Raw genomic sequence first — 27,320 nt, 5'->3', positions numbered from 1 at the left:
GTGCCTTGTGATTTGCTGACCCTTTGATATGGGTCCATTTCTGAAGTAGATTTGCGTAGTGGAAGAGCCTGTGCTTATATTCCCCAAAGGCAAATTTTCTTGAACAAGTTTGTGGTTCGGGGCACTTGTGCTGGTTTATGACTTGGCTTTAGACATAGAAGAATTTTGGGATCACTGATTTCCAGGGCTCTAAGCACATGAGACACTTTTGAAGGAAGCTCTGAGCCCTCTAAGACATCTCTGCACATTTCCCTCCCAGTCTGAGCACAAGGCACCTGACATAACTGAAGAGACCATGCAGGCCAGAGCGATGCTGATGGTCTGGCTGGGGACTTGGCGCTAGCTTGTTTCTCACAGGAATTCTCACTGCTCCATTACATACAAAGTTGTTCTGTTATTTGGAGCTAGAAGAGAGTTGACTCTTCTACAGCACTCTGCATTTTCCTTTATAAACTAGTAAACTTCAGTAATGCTTTCTCTATGCACATCCTGTTCTGTGCATGGCCACCAGTAAGAGTGACTCCTTATCCCGCCTATTCCTTCTAACACAGATAAAGAAGAAGTGCAAAGGAAACGACAGAAGCTCATGCCAAACTTCTCTGATGGCTATGGTGGAGGCAGTGGCGCAGGAGGCGGTGGCATGTATGGAGGGGGAGGTGGCGGTGCTGGCTCTGGTAAGGCAGCAGTTTTGGGTGAAGAGGGGAAGGGGTTCTACTTTGAGCAGGACGGGTGTTTATTCTGATTTTTAAAACATGATGAGGATTTTGTCATCTTTTAACTAGATGAAACCTGACTCTCCTGTCTTTGTACCAGTGTTACTCATTTCAGTCAAGCATCTCCTTGTTTTCTAAATATTTCATCAGCTCCTTTGCCTTCCTGCTTGGATATAAGCCTCCTGGTGACTTTTTTTCTCTTCCTTGAAGCTTTAAGTTACAGATAACACCTTGCTAGTTGAGGGAGTCTGAGTCAGGAATCCATCATACCTTAGCTTTGTTGCTTCCTGGGGCCTCAAAGGCACTGAAATTCATGAGACAGCTCAGCTAAGTACCATCTTGGGTGCTTAAAATTAAACAGGTTCTTAATTATTTCTGGGACCAGGAGTGGAATTTGGCAAATTAACCCTGTTAGGGCAAAGAACTATTAAAAAATTTGAGATACTATTTAGTAAATTTTCTACCGTGCTCTATCTGTTGAAGCCAGAGCATATCTGAGATGCAGGATCATAAGAGCATTGCTTTGGTTCTTGCAGCAGAGCGTTCAAAAGCTGTAGAAAACAAAATTTCAGTTCTTTATGTTCAGTGTTCTTCCAGGTGGTATTTCCATTGCTTTAGGGTGTAATTCTATGAATTCTTAATCTTTTTTCTTTCTTTAGGGTTCAGTTACCCTTCATATGGATACTCTGCTTTTGGAGGGATGCATTTCCACCCTGGCACAACAAAGTCCAATGCTGGAATGAAGCATGGTAACAGTAAAAATGTCGTTCTTGCAACAGTTGAATTAATCATAGAATCATTAAGTTTGGAAAAGACCTCTAAGATCATCAAGTCCAACTGTCAACCCAACACTACCATGCCCACTTAACCATGTCCTGAAGTGCCACATCTACGTGTTTTTTGAACACCTCCAGGGATGGTGACTCTGCCACTTCCCTGGGCAGCCTGCTCCAATGCCTGACAACCCTTTCAGTAAAGAAATTTTTTCTAATATTCAATTTAAACCTCCCCTGGCACAACTTGAGGCCGTTTCCTCTCATCCTAACCATGTTTATTTTCTTCTGTAGTATCAGCTGAAGTGTCATGCAGGTCTAGCTAAGCATGCTGGGGAGGGCTTTTTTTTTTTTTTTTCCCCCCCTAGAATCAGTCTTTTCTAGAACCTCTCGCAGCAGAGGGGTTTGTGTAGATTATACTGCCCTACTTCTCTTTAATTCTGTCCAAGTCCACCTTAAGAGCTGTGTGCATGTTCCTTTTTACTGCTAACTCCTGAGAAGCAGTCACCAAAACCCCTCCATGTGCTTCTACATTCAGTGTATGTTTCAAGCAACAACCCTTTAGCTTGCTTGAACGTGCTGATTACAGGTGACCCAAGGCCTAGACCAGAGAAAAGGTATCTTACTTGGTTGCCACAGTGTGGTACTACACAGTAGCCCAGAGAAATAACATAAAAGTCAATGGAAAAGATTGAGTTAATAATAAGGGCATTCTTGGCTTCCTAAAATAGGAAAGTAATTTCAAATCTACATGTTGAATACTCTGTAGTTATTTGCTAAGTCTCAGGGATGAATTTGCTGTCAGAAAAACAGAATTAAATCTGAATAATTCTGCTAGGTTTCCTGGGAATACTTCAGACTTGTATTCTTGTACCATAGAGAGAGAGGTATATCTGTTGTTATATATAAAAGTTTATCTTTAAAGCAGAGGCTGTCAAAAACATAACATCACTTTAGAGCAAGTTACATTGCTGTGACTGTACATGTGTGTTGGCATCTGGAATATTATGGTTCATGAGTGTTTAATGATAACACCTATGTCAAAGTAAATTTTTGTATTGTGTTCTTTAGGGTTTGGGTTTGGCTAGTTGATCTTTATCACTTGCATAAAAAAGCAACAGTACTGGACACTAATGATACTAATTTTTGTTTGAAGGACTGTCAAATAGCACAGCTGAACAAGATGGGAAGAGCTCTGATAAACAAAGTGACAAATGGGACATGAAACATGATGTGAAAGTGGAAACTATGGAGAGGACCGAGTGCAGAACCTCTGCTGATAACGAGGAGGAGGAGGATGCTGCTTCTTCCTGTAAAACTCAAGTAGATGAAGCAGATTGCAGGTGGCAGGGTAAGTGAGCAAGTAAATGTATTTAGGGTAGATCAAACTGCGGTATGGGCAAAGCTGCTGTTAAAGGCCTGGAAACTCCATAAATGTCTGCTTGCTGTTTCAAAATATGATAATGCTTCCTGGAGGAAGCAGGAGGGATTCCGTTCCCCCAAATCTAAGGTCCCTCCCCATATGTAGTTCTGTAGATAATTTTCCAGCTTTGTACTGCCAGTGGGCAACTGAGCTTCTGCTTGTCATGCAAGGAGAAGAGATAGCTTAGCCTGCTGGGCACATTTAACACTGCTTTATGATAAACCTGTATGAGGAACACTGAAAGCAGTGAAAGTACGTGGAATACAATTCAGCAGTTGATGTGGCTTTTGATATTTGATAGGCTTTAATGCATGAGTAAATGGATGTTGTCCTGATCGTTGCAGTAGTTCTTCCCTGCATTTCTGCTGTTAAATTGTGTGCAAATTAGCGTTAAAGGTTTGAATTTAAAATGTCACATGGGAACAGAAACATTTACAAATACACATTAAAATAACACTGTTGGGTAGCAAAGTCTTGTGCATCAAACTGGTGAACAAAAGGGGAGGAAGGCAAGCGTAGTCATTAGAAATGGTTTAGCAGTAGAGTTGTAAAATATATGAAGACTACAAATTACCCTTTCCCAGACAGTAAGACTTCCTTTTCCTGGATTGTTTTTTGAAAGAGTTGATGGTCACTTTTTTTTAAAGGATTTGAGTAATCCTGCTTCTCATAAAATTAAAAAAAAACAACAGTTGGACTAGAAGGAATGGTAGTGGTAGGAATTGAGCAGGAAGGAATTTTTTGTTCTTGGCTTTTACCAAGTGCAATGTGATCTAGATCGACTTTTGTTGTTCCCTCCTTGGTCAGGGAGAGGGCATGTTATCTTGTGTGTATCAGCCCTGTGTGACACTTGCTATTAACAGCACTAGAAACTGGCTTGGGAAACCAGAGTCACGTAGTAGGTGGGTTGTAGTTGTAAAAATCTCCAAGATATAGCATCTTGTGATCTGAGAAACAGATGGTGCTCCTGAGAAGAGCTGAAGAACTTGCTGTTTGCAGCTGTGGTTGTGATAAATCCCATGGCTGATTCAGAGAGCAAAATCTTTTGCAGAGATGTGAAGAAATAATAATGTCCGTTTACCAGTCGCCAAGGAGGGGCCTGAACTGTTGACCTGGTTTCTGAGTAATGAACATTGTAGGCAGGAAGTTGAATGTTTCTTTTCTTTATCTATTATATAATGGCATGAAAAGAGGCAGTTTCAAGCTCCAGGTTATATGAAGAATAGATGCAGAAGAACAGGCTCCATGAAATGGCTACTGCAGGTTAGAACATTTGGGTATCAGACTAAAAGATGCTATCTCATAGTATTTTGAAGGGTATCTTCCTGTGTGCTTGATATGAGAAACGAGGGAGGTTTAGCATCCAGTTTTTTGGACTTTGGAAATGTCTATGAGAAAAGACTGAATTGCTTAACACCCTTTACCCTGGATATATATCCTGAACATAACATCCATTTAATGCTATTATTTAGTGTTAAAAGGTAAATAGCAAATATAAGTGTATCAGCCTGGGCATATGGTATAGGAACCACAGTGATGTATTGGCTAGAACAATAAGCTTCATGGATAGCTGAGTAAGTCTTTGGCTTGCAGAAACGATGTATTCGTGTTCATCAGGGATATGCTTCTAACCCAGTCTAAATGCCTGGTTTTGTGTAGCTGGAAATCCTGGGTATTCTCTCCCTATGTGTGCTTTAAATGACAAAGTCTGTTTTACTTGTTTGCTGTTAGTAATTTCTAACCCTACAAGGTTTTATAGAAACATGAAACTGTTCAAAATACAGGCTGGTTTTAGATGATACTGCTTCCCGGAATGACGACTGTGGTTTGAAAGTTCATCTATTTCATTTTTGCTAGTTTCTTGCCGATACAGAACCACAAAGGTATTGACAGAGCAGCTATAGTGACTTTTTTCCACAAATGAGTTTCTTTCCTCCCCTTTCCCCTTTTGCCTCTTACCATGACAAATTCTGCTTTTTGAAATCTCAGTAGTTGTATAAGTCTAAAATCAGGATACTACAAATACTAAGCATTGTAAACGTTGGAATGTTTTAAACAGGTGAACAGACTCTCTGTGCTGCTGCTGTAAAGCAGGAGAGACTGCATGGTTTGAGTTGGAGGAGGGGCACAAAGCCCTGCATTTATTCCATAGCTTTTCTGTGAGTTTCTGTGCAATATTTGACAGGTCCCTTAGGCTTCTTGTGTCTCAGTTTTCTCAAGTCTAAACTACTCAGAACTGCATGGGAGGTTCTTATAAGTGCTCTATGGACAAGAGTCCTTAGATGTCGCTCGTATCTAAGCAAATCCAAGTTCCTGCTCCTTTTGTCTCATTACACACAAGTGCACATCAATGCAATTAATTCGGTGCCACTCAAATTAAAGGTAGCTTCCAGGGTTTGACTGTTCTCAGAATTCTTGCTGCCTGAATGCTCAGCATGCGCCTAGTTTTTCTTCTAAGGGTCTCATTCCCTCTATCCTTACCTCTCAGCAGTAATAAGCAACCTGTCTCAGTAAATCAGTGAATAATGCTTGGTGGTCTGCACTTCCTATTTCTTTGGCAGCACAAATGCCTGTCAAAAGAAGGTGGTGTTGCAAGGAAGACAACCGAACTGATGAAGACAAAACTTTGTGTTGCAGATGGTCTGTTCCTGGAGAAGGCCATGCAGCTTGCCAAGCGTCACTGCAATGCTCTCTTTGATTATGCTGTAACTGGAGATGTGAAGATGCTGTTGGCAGTTCAGCGCCATCTCACTGTTGTCCAGGATGATAATGGAGACAAGTAAGTTGGTCTATACTTACTGGGTTGAAAGTCATGTTTTTAATGGCAGGATGGTGTGGTCAATTTGTTGTGTCCCCTGCAGGTGCCGATCATGGATTGCAGCACTGCTCTAATCAAATAAATACCATTCTCCTTTGTGCTGTTTGGGAGAGGTACAGCTGCAATTTAGACATTTTTGTTGTATTTGCAGAAAAGTCACTCACATCACAAAGGTCATTGATCCAGTACCTGTCAGAAAGTAATCTGGTCATTGAGGGTATGTTGAGCTTGTTGTGAGTTTGTTTGCCTTTTTTTTTTTTTTTTTTTTTTTTTTTTTTTTTTTACTTAAAATCGACTGAGCATGAAGTGCTATGCTTGTATCATGATATACAGTTGATGGGGATCCTCAGCTTTGTGCTGAAGGAAAGTGCCCTGCTTTTTATTCCATGCAAGTCCTTAAGTCTTCATAGGAAGCTTTAAATTACAGATGCACCGGGAGACGTAGAAAGAATAGCTGGAGGGTCCATGCTGCTTTTCTCCCACTGACACCAAGTTCTTTCCAGAGGACGGTGGTTTGCTCTTGCTTATGTCTGTACTGTACTGTTGTCTTCCAAGAGATTGCACAGATGTTCGTGGCAGACTTCGCTGCTAATATTTGCGTAACAGTCCTTCAGTAATGTGAGCTGGAGTAGAAATCCATTTTGTTCCTCTACACTTACACAGATTCTGTGGGACTCAGAGGGTGAAATACAGTGAGGAACTAATGATTAGTAGTTACTTAAAAGCAAATTCAGTGGGAGTGGCTCTGAACACATGCAAAGATAATCTCTTCAATAAGCTCACTTTTTAGCTGACAGGCTTTGGGCAGGCCCTGTGCAATCACTTAAGTTTCCTTAAATTGCAGTATTTTGTACGGTAGAAGCCATATAAGCCTTAAGGTGTCCAGCTAGATGGAAAATTACAAGCAACTGAGACATGCCATCCCACTGTTTGATTACTCTGTGAGAGGCTACTACTTTCACTCCACTTTCAGTGAAAATAGGTCTCAGATTACTGATAAAGGACTGCAAAATCAAAGATAGCTACTTTACTTGCTTTGCTTTCCAACTGGCAACCTGATGTCTGCTTTTAAGAAAGCAGGAATATGAATGAGGCAGGAGCTAGCAACCAAATCTGCTAGCACTTTGGACAATACAGCCTCTGTGTTTAACAAAAAAAAAAAAAAGCAGGGTAGAGGAGTATTGACCAAGCAGGACCTGCATTTAAATACAACAAGGTGCCCCTCAGATTTGGGCTTGCAGGGCATTTCAACAAAGTCAAACTACTTTTCAGAATGATGGTAAATAGTTGTTTTCTTCCTGCATTAAGAAGTACCTGCAAGTATGTGAGGCTCAAGCTCATGTCATCTTTCTCCTGGGATGGATTTTAGTCTGTGAGCATGTAATACATCTAAATTACTCTGCAGCTTTTTAACAAAACAAAGTTTTGGTGACTGTCTTCCAGCTCTCTCATACAAGCTGTTTAAAGGAGGAGGAAAAAAAAAAAAAAAGTCAAAACTCATAAATCAATTTCCCTAATTTTCACTTTAATCATTAAAATTATAGGTCAAAAACTATACATTTTTTGCTTAAGCCTTTAATGAGGTATTGCTGTCAACAATTTTGCTCATCTTTCATCAAAGTAGTATGTAGGGAATGAAAATACCTTCTGTGGGACCCTGTGTTGTGTTTTATGGCTTTGAGACAAAATACGTTCATCTGTGATTAGTGTATATTTATGGTGGGCACTCAGTAACACTGGCTGTTACTGCATTTATACCAGTACCACCGCTTTCCAGAAGCCTGACAGTATTATGGCACTCTGCCTCCACAGCAGTGCTGAAATGCATTTTCTGATGTAGGACTGCTTAAGAAATGGAATTGACAGGCCTTTCATGGTCTAGTCAGCATGTCTTTAAAGCATCATGTGTAGTGGCAGGGTAAAGTTAAAATACTTGCTACAGGAAAGAGAACTAAAGGCAGTAGAAGAGCAAATTTGTTTCTGAAGTGAGATTTGGAAAGAAAATGTCGGCATGATAGAGCATAGTAAGAAGCACCTACCAGAGAACAGCGGAATAGCTCTTTTACGGTAGTGGTGGGACTGTTTGAACAGCACAGGAGAATTGAAGGAGGGAACATGCTGTGGTACTTCCTATGGCAGTGTCCAGAATAAATAATAAAACAGGCCCTTGGAGCGTGAGTTTGGTTTAGAAATCATTCCCTTTTTATTCCCTTTTTAAAATATCTTCTGGTTTTGAGTGCTCTCAGTCTCAATTTCAAGATTACTCTATGCCTTGAATGGCAAAGAACTTTTTTTCGTGAAAGTGTAGATCTGAGTATATTCAGGTATTTCTGGAGCAGCATAACAAACACACCACATGTCCTATGTTGATATTGTGTGTCAGCAGCAATATGCTAAAAAGATGAGTCTAGAAGCTGGCCAGCATCTGTTAAGGGAGAGCTTGGCAAGATATGTTTCAAAACCAAAGGCATGACTTTGAAATGAAGTCTCAAGGGAACAAGACAAATCGAGTTCTGTTGGAGAGGGGCAATGAGATTCACAACCTGGTTTTTTCCTGATGTCATTTTGCAAGTACAGCCGCTCTGGCTGGTGGTGAAGGACTTGACTTTGGAGGAGTGCACAGGAAACACCATTGCATTAACCCAGTAGAAGTGGTGAAGTGTCTTTCTATGCAGGCAGTCATGTCCCAAACCAGGTTTTTTTCTTTGTCATGACATCTCTGGGCACTGCTGCAAATCCTGCGGCTGTTAGTCACTGGGCCTGAGTCCTTAGTCATTTTTCTGTTTGAAAACGAAGAAAAGAAAACCCCACAGATCTGGGGAAACCCCCAAGGGAAAATCTGCTTTGGTGGCAGAGAGGCCTGTGGAAATTCTGAATACCTTTTGACAGTAAAAGGTGTTCATGTGCTGCATAATTCAAAACATGAAAAAAACAAAACAGCAAAGAATCTGGGGATTTCAACAAGTTCTGAAACAATTCTTTTGTGCTACAAAGTTTGTATTTATTAGACTAGGAGTTAAGTTAAGCTCAGGACCAGCAAAAGCCATCCTGAGTCTGCTTTTGTGATTGAAGGGTTAAACACAGTTACCTTCTAACTAGCTTTTTTTAATGTTGGGATTCATTTGAGGTGCTGCTATTTAGTGCTGAAATCGTGACCTCTAATAGTCCAGTGTTTGTATCAGTTAGAATTCAATCAGATCTACAGCAAAACCTTAAAATTTTTATAATAAATTTGAAAATAGTGTGAATTTGTTCATCTGTTTTTTGTTTGTTTCAGTGTCCTTCATTTAGCAATTATCCACCTTCATACTGAGCTGGTGAAAAACCTCTTGGAAGTGATGCCTGATCTGAATTATAATGACATCATTAACATGAGAAACGACCTTTATCAGGTGTGCAGTTGTGGTGGTATAAGTGTTGTTGATTGTTCAGCCAGTAAAAAAGAAATTCCACAACTTACTGTCCATCTTATTTTTCTTCTATTCGTTGGAATGAGTCCAGATCAGAGTGTAATGCAAACGAGTTTAGAAGCACAATGATGTATTGTAAGGTGGTGGAGGAGCAAGAGCATGTTTTCACTGTTTTAGTTCATAACTCCCCTTGGTGTCAACAGAAATGTCTCCATGGGTCAATCATAGAACAGGCCAAAAGTATGAAATTCGTCAGTTCATGTCTTCATTATTTGGCTTCTCTGTTATTAAACCAGCAGTATGGATTACAGTGTGCCAACTCTGGGCTCTTTTGACCTTTGTAACATCAGATAACTCGGGATCATGAGTCAGTTGCTGTGTCATCAGTTATATAGAGGCATGCAGGAGCTGTAACAAACTATACCCTTCCTGGAGCCCAGATGGTATTTGTGCCCATCACATGTACACCAAGATTTCCCTTTCATTTCTAGATTAACATTATAGCAAAACAAAAAAAAAAGCCCATCCCCATGTCTTTTACCTAGCAGGAAAAGAATTCTTAACTGCCAGGCACAATTCTGTCTCCTCGCCTTCATCTGTGACAGAGTCTGACCTTTTTGTATTGTAACTCAGACAGGCTTTTAAGAGCTGTGGAAACCTGCCTGGAGAAGAATCTCTTTTCAACTGTGCACACCATTCAGTTGTCCCAAAGCTGGACATTACACAGCAGCACTCTGACATTTGTGTTGTTTCTTTTGCTGTGAACAGTAAAGGCAGGTTTTTATTCTACACAGATAGTCCCAGAGGGTTTATTTTGACTTTTTTGTTCTCTTTTGCATTTCATTTTTAAGTTCCTGTAAAGCAAGTTTGAAATGTGGAGGCTGGTGAAAGCAAGCAGAAGATTCTGAATTGAATTCTGTGCCCTCTCTGTAAAAGAAACAGGAAGCAAAGCTGTGCTCCACACAAGAAATAGATCTCTAACTGCCAGGACCTCTACAGCTATTCCTACCTTCTAAACCTTCAGCCAGTGGTGGGAGGGAATGTAGGCTTGGGCTAGAATTTTCCTTCTGTACAGATATTCTGAAAGCTGAATTGTATGTGTACCTTATAAATTCAGTAATTAATTGCAAATATGTTGACAAATCTATTGACAAACACCATCTTACTGTACAGAGCTGGAATTAGTCTTTTTTTACAGTCCTCTGTTAATACAGGGATGATGATATGGAGAAGGAATCTTGTGCAATTTTTAGATTATTTTAGTGTTGGAAATGTGATTTTCCAAACCCTACTGGAATGCTTACTGTTTAAATACGTATGTTTCTGAGTGTGTTCTACATGATGCTGTTCACTGGCAAGACTGTCAAGAATGCAGTATACAATCAACCTTTGGAAGTACTTGAAACCTCTTGGCCTGAGAGCCTTTTGGTGCTGCAGGTGTCTTTGCACAAAAATGGAGAACGTGCAAATAGAATCAGCTAGCTAGACATGTGCTGTGTAAATGCACAGTTGTTCTGCACTTTGACAAACGCACAGAACAGCAGGATTTTCCTCTGTTCTGTGCAGTCATTTTGAGGGATAAGGAGATCCTAAGCCCGTGGCTGTAAACCTCCTATTCAGGAGCAAAATTAGAGCATAGTTCGGTGCCAAAGGCAGATTTGAGCAGGCCCTGGAAAGTGTATGTGCTCTCTCTGTGGCATGAACTTGGCTATGGGGCAGCTGGAAGCAGGGTTACAGCGTCTGGGGGGACACGGGGATTATCTCCTTTCCCGAGTCCCTTGCACCGCAATGCTCAAATAGCCAGGTCGGTGCCCTGGCTTACAGAGCAGGCAACTTCTTTGTTCCTCCCAAAGTCCAGCTGCTGACACTAGAAAGGCAGGTTTTATTTCCAGTAAGTAGAAACCCTATTTGTAGTATGCAGTAGGAAAAAACGTACACATACGCAAGCTTTTAATTTCTGTTAGCTTTGAAGTGGGGTAACATCTTCTCACAGTAGGGGCTTTTATGGATTTAAGAGATTTCTGTAGAAGTGATGTAGCTGTTGCTTATCTTCTCATGGCTTGCTTCTGTCACTTCTAGACCCCTTTGCACCTGGCAGTAATCACAAAGCAGGCAGAGGTGGTGGAAGACTTGCTGAAGGCTGGAGCAGATGTCAGCCTTCTGGATCGCCATGGTAATTCTGTCTTGCATTTAGCTGCTACTGAAGGAGATGAAAAGATTTTGCGTCTACTCCTGAAGCATAAGAGGATATCTCCGATGGTCGACCTTTCCAATGGTGAAGGTATGGAAAGATAATGGCTGTATTTTACACTTGCCTATGGGACAAGCACACCTCAATTCCTGCCAACACAGTGTTTCTACACAGGTAGATACAGACCTTGGAAATAGCATCTTTCCCCATTTTGCATGTGCTATCCTTGGCTTTTACATGCCTGCGGTCACAGATGAGAGAACACAGACGTGTAGGTTTTCTGGTTATACAGAACATAAGGATTGGTAACGGCCACGTGACACAGTGGATTTGAATTTTTGTTACGGTATATTCTCTTTAATCTCGCAAAACTTCAAGCACTGTGTTCCTCCTGAGATACCTTATGCAACCACTGGTTTTTAAAAAAATTCCCCCCAGAAGAAAATGTTTCCTCCTCCTCTCTAATGAATGAAATCCCCTCAAAAATACTTTCTGGACCAGTGTTGAGTTTTACATCTGGTACTTCGTGACCATACAGAATTAGAGCCTATAAAATAACCACAAAGATGCAATTCTCCCATTTTTCAGTGGCACAGATAATTTGAATTTAGTATTAGTGCTCTAGCAGATTGTAAAATGTCTGACCTAAAAATGTCATTATGGGATTCAAAAAACTCTTATTAAGTTCCTCAGAGAGATGGGGGTTTTGTTTTGTTGGCTCGGGGTTGGTGTGTGTTTGTTTGTTTGTTTTTTAAATACAAGGCTTTATTATTCTCTTTTTGAGCTGGTACAGGTAATCTTGAGGTGATAGGGCAGTGTGACCTTACAGGAGGATGATACTAAAATATACCAATTATTCCCCAGACTGTTTCTAGAAGAGATGTTCAGTAGCAGATGGGGCCAGTGCAGGGTACCTACTTGTTTAGTACCAAGATGCAGATTTTCTTTTTAAGGTTCCTCTCCTTTGAGGCAAAGAGATGCTCTAGGTGAGCTCTTCAGTTCCTGCCTTCTGTTCTACCTTGTAATTTGCTGGTTTTTTTTTTTCCCCATGCATGGCTTTGACTTGCCATCAATAACACAACTAGTTCCAATTTATGCACAAAGAACATTTTTATTAACTATCTTATAGCGTATAAGCAGGCAAAATAAGTCATTTCTGCTCAGATAACTACAGTAACTCTCACTCATTTTACAATTCTCATAGATGCAGCCACTTCAAAACTCATTACTCTGACATTTCTGTATTTTTCAAATATTAATACACGTGATGGATGGCTTTTGTTTTGTGTAGGTCTCAGTGCAATTCACATGGTGGTGATGGCAAATAGCATGTCCTGCCTCAAACAGCTGATTGCTGCTGGAGTTAATGTCAATGCTCAGGAACAAAAATCTGGACGAACTGCATTGCATTTAGCTGTTGAACAAGAGAACATCCCTTTGGTGGGCTGCCTTTTGCTTGAGGTAAGGGCAGAATTTCTTTCTCTCAGGTCTTTTCACTTACATATTTAAAACCTCTTGGAAATCCTCAAGTGCTTTAGAGGAACAGAAAGAAGTAAGGGTTTTTTCCTGTGTATTGACTTGTTTACTTAAATTGGTAAAATGGCAAAATTATTGCTAATGTTACTCATTATTACTTGTTTAGCAGTGCTGGCGTGTCTTTTGCCCAAGTTGAGGAATTAAATAGTTTGTGACCCTGACCTGACCACATATGCCGTGTTTAATTTGCACCAAGTAATCCCGGCAGCCAGTGAAACTACTCTTGAACAAGTTAATCATTTCATCTGTGTGAAGTGGAATGTGTATACAGATGTGCATGGAGAGATGGTTGTGTATAAATATTTGTCTCATCTTTTTAACGCCTTGATCCTAGCGTGCTTAACTCTGCGTACCAAGCTGGCTGCAGTAGCTTTCCTTGGTATCTGTGTACAAATGTGCCACTAGCCTACCTGCTCTCCTGAAGAGCACCAGGAAGGCAGATTTCTGTGCACGCCAGTTCAGGCGCCAAATGCTGCGGGTAATCGGATGGCAGAGCTACTACATGGGATGCAAAGTGGCTTTTATCTACCTGACCTATTTGGCTTTATATGCTGTGCCTCCTGCTGTAACACTGGAGCACACAACCACCATCTGTTCCTGCGTGCAGACGGTTGTAGTTACTTTCTCATTCCTTCTTTTCAGACAATGATTAGAGTTTTTACCCAAACAGGCATGGAATGGTGCTTATTTGCACAGTAGCGATGTTTATGCAGACATGAGTTTCTGCAGCTGTATTGTATAGATGAGTAGTACTTTTCTTTTTGTCGTTCAATAAAAACTTAGGGTGATGCAGATGTGGACAGCACTACATATGATGGGACAACTCCTCTTCACATAGCAGCTGGAAGGGGCTCTACAAAATTGGCAGCAGTTCTCAAAGCAGCAGGTATGAAAATAGATATTTGCTGCAGAGTTTTCTTTCACAGTGACGATTCAGGTTAGAAGGCTGCAAGCAGAAAAGAATGTGCCAGTGAACTTATTTAATGAGCAGAAGAAATTAAAAGCACGAAGGTTTGTTTTTCCTCAGGGAAGTCCTGTTTCCAGGTGCTGTACTACTCTTTAGCACCATCTAATGGCTAAAAAATCAAATTATGTCAGTCAAGAAAAAAAATCTCTGGAACACTCTTGGAAGTTTTTTGAGTATTTCTTTTGTAGTTTTTTATAGCTGAAGAAGCAGAGAAGAGACCTCGTTACATAATTGGGATAAGTGTTGGACTGCTTTAAAAACAAAAAAAAATAGGTCACTGAAACATGAGCTTGTTAGTGTCTCCTATTTCATATCACTGTGGGAAGAGTTAGTTTTGAATATTTATTGGAACGTTTTTTCAGTTGTATTTAGACCTGATTTTTCTCCTTTGAAACAGAAATCCAAGCTTCCCATTGCTCTGGCTGCGTGCTTGGTCCTTTTAATAATACCCACACTTTCTCTGACACTCTAAAAAGAAGCGCCACACTATCGGTTCATCACATACACAGAGCGTAGCATGTGAGCCAAGAATGGGACTGGAAGGCAGTTGATGCAATCATAGCTCGTGCTCTGGGCTCTAACACTCTGCACGTCATTTTTTCCCTCTTTATAAAGGAGAGTAGCATTATACAGAGATGTGACAGCATTTAACTTTAGTCAATAAAGTTATTTGCTGACTTAATATAAAATATAGTTCAGCTTGAGTAGCTAAATTAGCAATTTGCCATTCAGACTTAGAATACATATTTTAAATATTGTTGAAAAGCAGCTTGAAGCCTTTTCTTAGGAATTTTTTTTCACACTTGTTTTCCAGGTGCAAATCCTCACGTTGAGAACTTTGAGCCATTGTTTGATCTAGATGATGTGAAAGATGATGATGAAGGGATTGTGCCTGGAACGACACCACTGGATATGGCGGCCAGCTGTGAGGTATGTGGTCTGGCTATTTTTCTTTTTAATAATAAATGATAGTTCAGCTCTCTCGGCCAGCTCCTTTCACTGCATCCACAGTTATTTCAATGGTGACAAGCTACTAATTTGCCATCAAAAATTAAACTAATTCAGCCACAACTCCCCCCTGTGAAATAGCATTGGAAGAAAGCTCCACTTAACAGACTACTTCTACTGAACAGGAGTGGCCAGGCACTTCTTGAAATAGTTGCACTACAGTCTTCAATGTGGAAAAGTGTTTAGCTGGTTGGGCAGCTTGTGCTTGAAGGCCCATATTCAGAGATGCTCTCTAGTGGGTTTCTTTGCTGCATGTTCTTCAGAATTGCAGACTTTGTGTGGAGGGAAAATACACTCTTCTGTTGTGTCCTGCCCAAACAGTGATTAGGCTGCACGGTCCATGCTTTTAGTAGCTGATAACGTGCAGTTGGCTTGGTGTGAGTGTAAGGTACAAGCACTCAGCATCCCTAATCACATGGAGCTGGGGAGTGGTACTAGCCTTAGGTGAAATCTAACCCAGGCTTTGTTTTAAATTACTAGTTGCAGACCGGCAATAACTTCTCCTTTAGGCACTGCTACCACCATTTACTTACTGCAAAGACTTCCTCTGTATCTTGAAAACAGTTGCCAGATGACATAGGTAAAGGGCAATGGAGATCAGCTTCTCAAGATTTCTCCCTCAAGCTTTGCACAGGTCTTCTACAGTATCTTTTGTCATACTGATCCTGGGACAGAAAAAATTTACAGATGGCATTAGGCTTTACACAATACTACTGAGAATTGTCAAGATAATGGGCACTAACCAGGTTTCTGCTAAATAAATACTGACTTTAATGTATTCTCTTAGGTGTATGACATATTAAACGGCAAACCCTACGAGTCAGCAGCGGTTTCGGAGGACTTACTGACACAAGGTAACATCTATAAAGACGACTTGACGATATCCCTCTAGTGACTGAGTACTAAACGTGTACTTGCAGAAGACATTGCCCTGCAATAGCTTGTAACTGAAATGGGGAGGCAGAAGAGGTACCCTCCCACCTACTCATTCATAGAATGAGCATGATTCTGTTAAGGGTAGGTCACAAGGACACAAAGGAGTTCATTTTCAATATTATAGCAATACATTAGTAAACACTGGGATTGATGGACACTAAAATACTCCTTAATTTGGCTTTGTTTCTGCTTAGAAACGAACTGGTGCATGATTTGTATAAATAATAAACTAACATATTTCTCTGTTCCCAGGACATTTGAGAGAGCTGAATGAAAGTTCCAAGATGCAGCTTTACAAACTATTGGAATTGCCCGATCCAAAGAAAAACTGGTCCACTCTAGCACAAAAACTGGGTCTTGGCATACTTAATAATGCCTTCAGGCTGAGCCCTTCCCCATCGAAAACTCTGCTAGATAACTATGAGGTAATGTGGCTGTAACAAGTTACAAAGAACGCTCAAACATAGAGAGAACATTGTCCTCCTGCATGGTGAGACAGTGTAGCCCTTCCTTTTTAGCCAGCCTGGATGATGGTAAGTATCTGGTGTCTTCTCTCTTAGGTTTCTGGTGGTACAGTTCAAGAGTTGATTGCTGCTTTGAGACAGATGGATCACACAGAAGCCATTGAAATCATACAGAAAGCACTAGCCATCTCACAAAGCCCACCTCACCTGGAGGACTATACTGCAAAAGCTCTTCCATTGTCATCACCACCCACCTTTGCAAATGGAGAGACAGGTAAAATTGACAGCGAAACATCAAGAGCTTTACTTCAGATGTTTTTTTCAGTACCTGCCCCGCCCCCGGCCTTGGACTGCTGATAGGTTGCATAGTTTCTTACACAAAATGCCTGAGCTGCATACCTGTTTCAGAAATATTTTACTGCAGCACGACTTTTCTCATCATAGACATTTGCTAGGCCTAGAAGAGAGGGGAAAAATGAATCATTTGAATCCGTAGCCCTGCATTACAGTATTGATTATACAGCCTCCCTTTTCTAAAACCAGACATCTGCCATTTACTGATGGTAACTCCTTGGATGTACTGGGGGTAAGTTTCAAAAGATAAACTAGGCAATGATCTCCTAGGCCTGTACAAGTGTTGCTACCTTTTTACTTCCCCCACCCTCGTATCTGGATAAACAAAAATGTTTTGGGTTCATAAACTTCTCAGTAAGACTTTGGTATTAAATTTCTCTTTCCACAATGTGTAGCACTCCAAAATGCCCCCATGTTCTACAGGCAGAGAAATTGGGGATGGTTTAGGTTACAAGGGACTCCAGCAGTCAGGGTGTCCAACTGCTTCCTCAGAGCAGAGCCAATGTAACATTACATGACGTTGCTCATGTCGTGTCCAGTTGAGTTTTGAGATCTTCAATAGTGGAGGTCCTACAGTGGTTTTGGGCAGGGGACTCTACTAACAGAAAGATTAGATTGGATGGCTGCAAGCTCTTCAAAAGGGATAGGCAAGGTAAACGAGGTGGTGGGGTGGCTCTCTATGTTAGGGAATGTTTTGACTATACAGAGCTACACGATTCTGATGACAAGGTGGAGTGCTTATGGGTGAGGATGAGAGGGAAGGCCAATAGGGCAGATGTTGTGCTGGGAGTCTGTTATAGACCACCCGACCAGGTTGAAGAGACGGATGAATTGTTCTACAAGTGGCTGGCAGTAGTCTCAGAATCGTGTGCCCTTGTCCTCGTGGGGGACTTTAACTTTCCAGACATCTGCTGGAAATACAACACAGCAGAGAGTAAACAATCTACAAGGTTCCTGGAGTGTGTGGAAGATAACTTCCTGACACAGCTGGTGGGTGAGCCAACCAGGGGAGGAGCCTTGCTAGATCTGTTGTTTACAAACAGGGAAGGACTGGTGGGAGATGTGATGGTCGGAGGCCATCTTGGGCTTAGTGACCATGAAATGATAGAATTTTCAATTCTTGGTGAGGCAAGGAAGGTGGTCAGCAAAACCACCACTATGGACTTCCGGAGGGCAAACTTTGGCCTCTTCAAGGCACTGGTTGAGAGAGTCCCTTGGGAGATGGTCCTGAAGTGCAAAGGGGTCCAGGAGGGATGGACATTCTTTAAGAAAGAAATCTTAATGGCTCAGGACCAGGCTATTCCCATGTGCCGCAAGTCGAATCGCTGAGGAAAACGACCGGCCTGGCTGAACGGGGAGCTTTTGCTAGGAGTCAAGAAAAAAAGGAGAGTTTATCATCTCTGGAAGAAAGGGCGGGCAACTTGGGAGGAGTACAGGGATCTTGTTAGATCATACAGAGAGAAAATTAGAAAGGCAAAAGCTCAGCTAGAACTAAATCTGGCCACTATTATAAGGGACAACAAAAAATGTTTTTACAAATATGGTAACAGTAAAAAGAATCCCAAGGAGAATATCTATCCCTTAATGGACACAGAAGGGAATGTAGCAACCAGAGATGAGGAAAAGGCCAAGGTACTTAATGCCTTCTTTGCTCAGTCTTTAATAGTGAGTCCAGTTATCCTCAGGGTACTCCACCCCTTGAGCTGGAAGGTAAGGATGAAGAGCAGAACATATCCCCCTTAATCCAGGAGGAATTAGTTAGGGACCTGCTATGCCATCTGGACACTCACAAATCTATGGGACCTGATGGGATCCATCCAAGAGTACTGAGGGAACTGGCAGAGGTGCTTGCCAAGCCACTCTCTATCATCTATCATCATTCCTGGTCAACAGGGGAGGTCCCAGACAACTGGAGGCTTGCCAATGTGACTCCCATTTATAAGAAGGGTCGGAGGGAGGATCTGGGGAACTACAAGCCTGTCAGCCTGACCTCGGTACCAGGGAAGATTATGGAACAGTTTGTCTTGAAAGCGCTCACGTGGCAAGTCCAGGATAATAAGGGGATCAGGCCCAGTCAGCATGGGTTTACGAAAGGCAGGTCCTGCTTGACCAGCCTGATCTCCTATGACCAGGTGACCCACCTAGTGGATGAGGGAAAGGCTGTGGATGTTATCTACCTCGACTTCAGCAAGGCCTTTGACACTGTCTCTCATGGGATACTCCTTGAGAAGCTGGCATCTCATGGCTTGGATAAGTGTACTCTTCGCTGGGTGAAAAACTGGCTGGCTGGATGAGTCCAAAGGGTTGTGGTGAATGGGGTTAAATCCAGTTGGCGGCAGGTCGCAAGTGGTGTTCCCCAGGGCTCGGTGTTGGGCCCTGTTCTGTTTAATATCTTTATCAACGATTTGGATGAGGGGATTGAGTGCACCCTCAGCAAGTTTGCAGATGACACCAAGTTGGGAGGCAGGGTCGATCTGCTTGAGGGTAGGGAGGCTCTACAAAGAGATCTGGACAGGCTCGATCGATGGGCTGAGGCCAACTGTATGAGGTTCAACAAGGCCAAGTGCCGGGTCCTGCACTTTGGTCACAGCAACCCCATGCAGCGCTACAGGCTTGGGGAAGAGTGGCTGGAAAGCTGCCCAGCAGAGAGAGACCTGGGGGTGCTGGTTGACAGCCGGCTGAATATGAGCCAGCAGTGTGCCCAGGTGGCCAAGAAGGCCAATCGAATCCTTGCCTGTATCAGGAACAGTGTGGCCAGCAGGAACAGGGAGGTGGTTGTTCCCCTGTACTTGGCACTGGTGAGGCCGCACCTCGAGTACTGTGTTCAGTTTTGGGCCCCTCACTACAGGAAAGACATTGAGGTGCTAGAGCATGTGCAGAGGAGAGCAACCAAGTTGGTGAGGGGCCTTGAGCACAAGTCTTATGAGGAGCAGCTGAGGGATCTGGGGTTGTTCAGTCTAGAAAAGAGGAGGCTGAGGGGAGACCTTATTGCTCTCTACAACTACCTGAAGGGGGTTTGTAGTGAGGTGGGTGCTGGTCTCTTCTGTCAGGTGGCTGGAGATAGGACAAGAGGAAATGGCCTCAAGTTGAGGCAAGGGAGATTTAGGTTAGATATTAGGAAAAATTTTTTTACTGAGAGGGTTGTCAGACATTGGAATGGGCTGCCCAAGGAAGTGGTTGATTCACCATCCCTGGAGGTATTCAAAAAGCGAGTGGACGGGGTACTTCAGGACATGGTTTAGTGGGCATGGTTGACGGTTGGACTTGATGATCTTGAAGGTCTTTTCCAACCTAAATGATTCTATGATTCTATGAAAAACAGAGGTTGTGAGAAGGCAGGAAGTCGTCAGTGATGTTCAGTCACTGCCTGGCCATGTTAAGTAACAAAAACCTTTGTTTTTTTCCTGATGCCCTGTTCAAACACCAGTAGTGCTGCCAGCACCCTAATGTGGAAACTTACACCCTATGTGTAAACACTGTAGGTATTTCTGGAAAGAAAAAAGAAACACCACAGTAACTCAATCCTGGTCTAATGTTGCCAGTTTACTCTCTCTAGAAAACTGTTTGTTCTGTCACAGAATGAACCTTCATACCTATCCAAAAGTACATGTTGCCTCTTTAGATTAATCTAGAAGGCTAAGAGGGATTCTGCTGCCTTGCAACATGAATGGACTGCATCACATCATTTATTTTAAGATGGTTGTTTAGAAAAATAATACTGAACTCTAATATGCTGACCACTGTTCTAGTCACACTGAGCCCACCTCATACCTTCAACTCAGATACTGTTCTCTTGCAGTCAGGCTCTCCTTTTGTGGATCTTGCATAGAAGATAGCTGCTGCTGACTTCTTTGTATTTCAGGCTCACTTACTAGATGAAAATCGTTCAAGTATTTATTTGGCTCAGAAATAAACCTGTAAGTGAAGTAACATGAGAAAGTTTAGGAGCCTCATCCTGCAGACTTGCACAGAGTCTAGGAATCTGAGAGCCAGAGAACCTTTTGCCTTGCTACAACCCCACTTGGGCAGAGTCCTGACTAGTGCGGTGACAGCATTAGTGTCAGCACAGCACCAAGCTTCTCATCCCATCCAGGCCCCAACTGCAGTTGATCTCTGCCAGCAGTGCATCAGATCACATGCTTTGGTCAACTGAAAATACTCAGCACAGCTTTTCCTATTATAATATCTAAAGTTAGTTATTTTCACATAGAAGAGCTTTGACCTATTGGTTTGCATTCCTTAGGCTTTTCTGAAAGCAACATTAGTGAAGCAACACACACAATAATATATTTCCCTTTTCTCTCTCCCTCAGGTGACCTTTATAACAGCAAATTTCAGGACAACGAAAGCGTGTGTGACAGTGGTGTGGAAACCTCCCTCCGCAAACTGAGCTTTACTTATTCAGACTCTCTGAACAGCAAGTCATCAGTAACACTTAGCAAAATTACCCTGGGCTATGGACATGAAAGTTCAGTGCAAAGCAATTATATAGCCAACTAGTAATATTCAATAAGCAATATGCAGTTACAGGAACGAACGTGACATTTAAAATTACATCCGTGTGATCCTGGCCAGAGGGAAGTGAATTTACAACCAAAAGCACACTGGAGGAACCACACGTGAACCTGAACCAATGGTGACTTCAGCACATGACTCCTAGCCATTGCTTCCTTCCTCAAATACGTTTAAATTTTATTCATTTACAAGCCATATACAATAACCAGGGCTCTACTGCCGCATTAATACACAGGACTGGACACTGTGAATGACTGACTGAGCTTCTCTGGTTTGCGAGGATGTCCTTTTATAGATGAAAGTTGCTCTTTGTTAATGTATAATACCAACTCACTTAATAAAAAGAGGTAAGGCAATCAAGATAAGAGCAATCAAAGGATACTGTTTCTAGCTGCTCTCTTCATAATTTTTGCAGCACAGTTGCATGAAAAAAGCTCATAAAATACATGGCAAAGAAAAAAAAAATCATTAATCACAGTGACAACTCAGAGAAAAAAGAATCCTAAAAAAAAAGCATCTTGTATATTTCAAATAATGTATTTAAACTTAACTTTGGTGCCTCTTATTCAAAAAAAATTTCAAGTTTGGCATTTTCCTACTTGTAAATAGGATTTTTTTTATATCTGTTCCTTTAAAAAAAATGCTTTTTAAATGCTTATTTTTATTTTACTTTTATAATAAAAACCCAAAATGAAACTCTTGTCTACACGTGCTGTAATTTTTACATATCTTTCAAGCAGCGTTATTGAAGATTTAGGTGTTGATACAAGATTATACTGATTTCCAAGTGCTAAAATAAATCAAGGGTTGCAAGCCACCTGTCTTAAAGCTTAACTATATTTTATGGTGGGAGACCAGGAGCATCAGCTACTGCTGAGCAGCTGTGCTTTGGAACTAAAGGTACTGATTCATGGTCTCTTCTCATAATTATGGCAGCAGAGAATCATTTACCAACTGAAACCAACTATTTAGCATCTCAGCAAAGCTCTGATGAGACAGTTCTTTGGGCTGTCTAGAAACTCCTCTAATAACTGTGTTCCTGAGCAGTATTTCTTCCTGTTGCATGTTAAATTGAGATGGTGAGTGTAACTGTTACAGATGTTGGCCCTACTAAGAATACAGGTATCAGATTTCATGATGAAAAAGCAACGAGCAGCATCATACCATTGTCATTCCCTTGTAGCCAGTTTTCTTGGCACAAAGATGGAGATTGACAGTGGTGTTCTTGGCTCAGCTCAGTCTTCAGTAACCTGGGTGTCACTCCTGAGAAAACAAATCAAGATAAACCTTGAGAATTGTTACATTTAGAGCAGTATTTGCTGTAATGAATTAAACTATGTGTAATGAGAAAAAAACTTGAAGTAATTTTATATCCAGCTGAATTACTGAGTACAGTAATTACTTCCAGAGAAAAGACATGCATAATAGTAAAAATGCCATTCTTTCTGTTTTAGTATGTATAACCTACAAATGCAGTGTCAAAAGGCATATGGATTTTTGTTCAATTAAGGTACCTGTCCAGTGTTCTCTTTGCATTCCAGCTGTAACAGAAACAAGCAAAGGTTCTCATATTCTGCAGGTGGAGGAGGTTTTTGAGCCCTAGCAGAGCTGCTGTGCAAGTTAAATGCACCTTCTGCTGCCACAGAATTTCCAGCTGGGGCTGGCAGAAACTTTTATGAGGTTTCTACAATCCTGCAGGTCACCAGGGTGTCCTGGCTGCTGATTCACACCTTTTAGCCTTATTTCTGACCAGCTCTGCTTTTAAACCACCAGAAGACACCTGGGTCTGTATTTCCTTAAGCACTTCATGACCAAATGCTGCATAATAGCAATTCATCAGGTTAGTGATCATGCAATGAACAGCAGGCCATCTCCCCTAGGCCCTGTGTATTCAAGTGCTTTAAATGACAGTCTGGCAGCTTCTTTCCTTGCAGCATCTCGGTTTCAGTCTATTTAACAACAGAGGCTTTGGTCCTTTTTTTTTTTTCCTCCCTCTTTGTTTAGAAATAGAAAAATATTAATTGAAAAGTATTCTTACTAAGTCAACCAGGAACACTAAATTTTTACAGGTGCATCACATAATAGGGCAACTTTTCCCAATTGCATTAACCCTTAGCATCTTAAGTATGTGTTGCAGGCATGCCACGCAGTTTGTCAGAACTAGGCGAGGGTAGGAGGTAGAACACCCCAGCTAGTGTAGGACACACTACAGAAAGTGGCACGACACCTAGTCAGAGATATTTGTGTCGTCTTCCTGTGTAGTTCTCGTCTGGCAGAGCAAACCTACTGGAGAGCCCAGTATTTACCTCAAGCAGCTGAATTAAAAGAAAATGCTAAAACACACAGCTTTAGTCCTTCTGCTTTACCTTTTTTCTTATTAGTAGGTGGTCATCCTGTACAGGGCACGCTGCCTTGTACTGATGGCATCTGGGAGAAGGCCAGGCTCCTTGCAGGTATGAGGATGAAGGCAGCATACAGAGGAACCAGGCTTAGCAAGATAAAGTGTAAACAATGGACACAAGTCAACTGAAACATTTCAAGCATTTCAAGTATTCTTCCTAATGGGTATCTATCAAGATCTATTTATGTGCCTCATCATCATATGTGCTCACCTCAGACACAGTTTTATCCTTACACCTCCTTGCCCAGAAAGGAAGTGCTACTCCTGTTTCACAAATGTGATGGAATAAACTAAACTAAAAAATACTGCAGGAATCCAGGAATTCACTGCCTGAGAGCTCCTGTCTACACCTGGCTTATGGAGAGAAACCTCTCACTTACCAACTAAAATGTGGGTAGTAATGGTGTAACTCAGTCTTACGTTTTCATTCAGCACAGTAAATTAGCATGTGGACCTCACTAGACCTTGTAGCACAGGGTATTGTGCCCAGTCTATTCCATATTACCTCTGAGGAAACAAAACTGGGAAAGGTATTATTCACCAAGTTCTCAACAGTTAGGAATAAGTTGGGGTTTTTTAAGATACATGCATGAACAGCAAGAATTCTGGAGTTATGTTTTTTCCATTAGAAGTTTTAGGAAGACTTCCCCAGCAAACTCAAGCTCTTACTCAGAGCAGGGCACCTCTGCCCTGTGGCTGGATGAACCCAAGTACTAACTAGGCTCATACCACAGTGGGCTCTTCTAATGCACTGCATCATACAGCAGGAAGCTCGGTGTGTATTTCCATTAGCAATCAAAGCCCAGAGGCTGGAGGTGTGGTCAAAAAGCATCAACCAACAACCTCAAACTGATCCTTAAAAGCTGATTTCATGGGTTTGTCCTTCTGAGTGCTAGTCATGCTTCCTGTCGCTTTGACAGCAACTGCACAGATTTATCTGGAAATACTTGCAATATTCAAATGAATCAATATCAAAATAAAGGTTTTCTAATTAAACTTTTTTTTCTGGAACATAGAGAACTGTAACCTTCGGGCATCCTCAGTCAAGTTTAGTATTAAATTAATTACAGTGAGGATCAAAAGCTGAAATAATTCTAAACTTAATCTGCACTTGCAGTGATTGGAACTTACTACATTTTGCTACTCTACTGCAGTAATAAATGCCAGAAACTTGCAGTATGCAGCAAAATTAAGTTGTGACAACAGAACACTACAGATCTTCTCTACATTTGATGTAAAAAGGATTATTCAGAAAGTTAAACTGCCCTTGATTTTACATTTGCTGCCACAGCTGTAAGTTTCTGGTGTCATCTTGGGATGTATTTAGAAACTTGGAAATCAGCGTGATTGTGGGAAGTTCTAGGCTGCATTCAGAGATTTTATGGACTGCAGGAAGGTTGAGAATCTTGCCTGCATGTGGTGATATATGAAGTGTCTTTTTCTCCCTTTTCTGGGCAACTGAAATACTGTTTTCCTATGTTTAAGGAAAAAGAGCAACCCTCCTCTCTCCCTCCAACTAAGTGACAGGAACGGTGGTGCCCATTCGTTAGCTCAGGGTGCAATGCTTAATACTCACCCACCATCCACAGCTTTCTGCCCTTCTGGAGCACACAATTGTCTCTTACAGTAGAGCAGTTCTGGAGTAACTGCCAAAGGCGTGGTCTGAACATCTGGGGGCTTCAAAAGATTCCTACAGCTACAAGCAAAAGACAGCACAAGTTAATTACCTAGGAGTTGCTTTTCTCTATTGAGGGTTATGAAGCAGTTTGATGCCCTGCTTAGAGCTAGGCTGTAGTATGTACATTATTCAAAGCCTGTAGAGGTTTCCCCACGGACTCATTTCAAAGCAACTGCTATAGAAATTTTTCAACCATCCATTTACCCTTGCTATTTTCATGATACAGAAGAGTGCTATAAGATCAGTGGATTTCATTACACACTGCAAGGGGAAACACTTGTGACTGACTTAACATCAGTTAACCTGTGGCCTGCAGCGGCACTTGCCAACAGTCCAGCTGACTCGGCACACGCGTGCGCTCACGTGCACACACACAGTAGTATCATGCCCTCTGGGCTAGCTAATACAATGACATTTGCCAGAAAGCCAGGAGCGTGACTAATGCCTCACTTCTCTTTCAGGTGTGCAATCCCCTTAGTATTTTCTTGTTTTCAGCATCCCAGGCAAGAAACTCTACATTTGGCTACAGTACAAACCAAAAGCTGTGGCCAGAGTGCTTCCAGAGAGGTAGCAGATGGCTTGATGCACAAACCACCTCACTGTCCTGAACACTGGGCCTGCTTCTTCACAGAAGCTCCTCTGCTGTCCTTGGCTCGTCACCAGTGATCAGGCTGGGCAGCCCAACTGCAGCTTCCTACCATCCTACCAGTACCATGGAACAACTCTTAACAAGAGATAAAGCTTCCCACTCTTTCTTTCACAGGAAACCACCTGAGGGCTGGCTCACACCATCACTCCTTTACAGTTGTTGGGGAAGTTTGCTGAAGCCCGCAGTGCTGAATGCTTAAATCCTGGTATAATACATGCTAGTTGGTAAGACAGAATCACAGGGCCAGCATGCCAGAGTGTTACTATCTAGCTTATTTACTACAGGCAAAGGAGGACTGCTACAACAAGACAAGAGAGATAAGCTACAATGCTGGCAAAAGCCTGGTGATCACAATGTTTGCAAAGAGGTATAAGAGGACAGCATTTAAGGTTTTGATTTTTCACCACCATGTAAAAGGACCAAAACTTTCAGCTCCTGCATCTGACAATGGCACGCTTCCCACGAGGCCACCTGCTCAACAGACAGCTCTCATTCTTATTTAGAGCTCCTGTTCTGGATTACCCAACTCCTCACTGGGCCATAGAGCCTGGCTCAATCCACAGGCCACTGGTTCTAATATGCAAGGGTGAAATCCCTTCTACCACTGCCATTCCCCTCGACAGGGTCAACCAGGTCCCCAGCCAGCCACAAAGTGGAAAAAAAACCTATGCAAAGAGCGAGCAATTACTGAACCACTTTGCACTCACAGAGCCCATCAGGAAATCTCAAGATCAACTTCCAAAAGCAGACCCCCAAGAACAGGTCCTGGCAAGCAACCAGGCTCACCACCTTCCTCCTGCCTAGTCCTTAGGGTGTTGTTTCCCTTCATGCTCCCGCATGGTTCCTTTGCTGTAGTGGCCTAGACCAAAGACACCTCTATTTTGGCTACAATGCACACTAATAATTAAAACTGACATTTACAGGTCTTTACTATGTGACTCCTTACAGTAAGGTGGCCTTTCCTCAATGCTGGCAGGGACAAAACCAAGTAATTTTAAGGTTCTGCATGTTTCACTGAAGTTTTTTTTTTCCACCCCAATTAAACTAAATTGGGGCTTTCATTTCGCTGTCCTGTAACATCTGACTGGACAGCAGAGTTACGTAAACCCAATTCTTTGACTGGAACATGTCCTTAAAGATTCAAACTGCAAGTTCCTAGATGACTCAACTTAACCCTCAGAGGGTAAGAAAGAAAACTGCGATTCTGACAACATAAAGGCTGGCTTGTAAGCTACAAAACCAAACCATCCTTTACTGAGAATAAGAAACTCACTGGCCTGTTCCTCTGCACCTGACACTGCTACAGGTCACTGAAGTGGTCTCTGCTACACATCTCCAAAACCAAAAGGGGACTAATAGAAGTAAAAGTACTGAAGAAAGACATGCCTCTAAGGTGGAAAAATTGTCCAGGCCCCAAGGCATGCAAACAGCAGGTAACAACAAAGACTGACAAGGAACTATGAACATCTACTTAGAGAGGAACT

At 41.9% G+C, this 27,320-nt stretch overlaps 2 protein-coding genes across 19 annotated transcripts in view; one reads left to right on the top strand and one right to left on the bottom strand.

Moving 5' to 3' along the window:
* The window catches only part of NFKB1 (nuclear factor kappa B subunit 1), a 62,990-nt gene extending 41,065 nt beyond the window's left edge, over positions 1–21,925 (top strand). Inside the window, 14 exon segments of the mRNA XM_052775339.1 lie at positions 552–674; positions 1,373–1,462; positions 2,643–2,837; positions 5,547–5,688; positions 9,005–9,119; positions 11,217–11,418; positions 12,620–12,789; positions 13,648–13,750; positions 14,646–14,761; positions 15,627–15,693; positions 16,028–16,200; positions 16,336–16,513; positions 20,906–21,057; positions 21,059–21,925. Of these exon segments, the coding sequence (XP_052631299.1) occupies positions 552–674; positions 1,373–1,462; positions 2,643–2,837; positions 5,547–5,688; positions 9,005–9,119; positions 11,217–11,418; positions 12,620–12,789; positions 13,648–13,750; positions 14,646–14,761; positions 15,627–15,693; positions 16,028–16,200; positions 16,336–16,513; positions 20,906–21,057; positions 21,059–21,085 (1,853 nt within the window). The 3' untranslated portion in view covers positions 21,086–21,925.
* Positions 12,420–27,320, bottom strand: part of MANBA (mannosidase beta) — a 75,410-nt gene continuing 60,509 nt past the window's right edge. For 7 of the 18 annotated variants that reach the window (XM_052775456.1, XM_052775475.1, XM_052775466.1 and 4 more), the window contains 6 exons: positions 25,090–25,205; positions 22,623–23,102; positions 22,273–22,371; positions 20,365–20,508; positions 15,373–16,696; positions 12,810–13,810 (listed from right to left, as the gene is read on the bottom strand). The gene's annotated coding sequence lies outside the window, so the exon portion shown is untranslated. Of the gene's footprint in view, positions 13,811–15,372; positions 16,697–20,357; positions 20,509–22,272; positions 22,372–22,622; positions 23,103–23,474; positions 23,635–23,889; positions 24,017–25,085; positions 25,206–27,320 lie in introns of all 18 variants that reach the window. The other 11 variants (XM_052775403.1, XM_052775408.1, XM_052775372.1 and 8 more) reach the window with 11 other exon arrangements.

The sequence above is a fragment of the Harpia harpyja genome, chromosome 2 (genome assembly GCF_026419915.1).
Source record: "Harpia harpyja isolate bHarHar1 chromosome 2, bHarHar1 primary haplotype, whole genome shotgun sequence".
In the NCBI taxonomy this organism is placed as follows: Eukaryota; Metazoa; Chordata; class Aves; order Accipitriformes; family Accipitridae; genus Harpia; species Harpia harpyja.
This window is presented reverse-complemented; position numbering and strand designations above follow the sequence as displayed.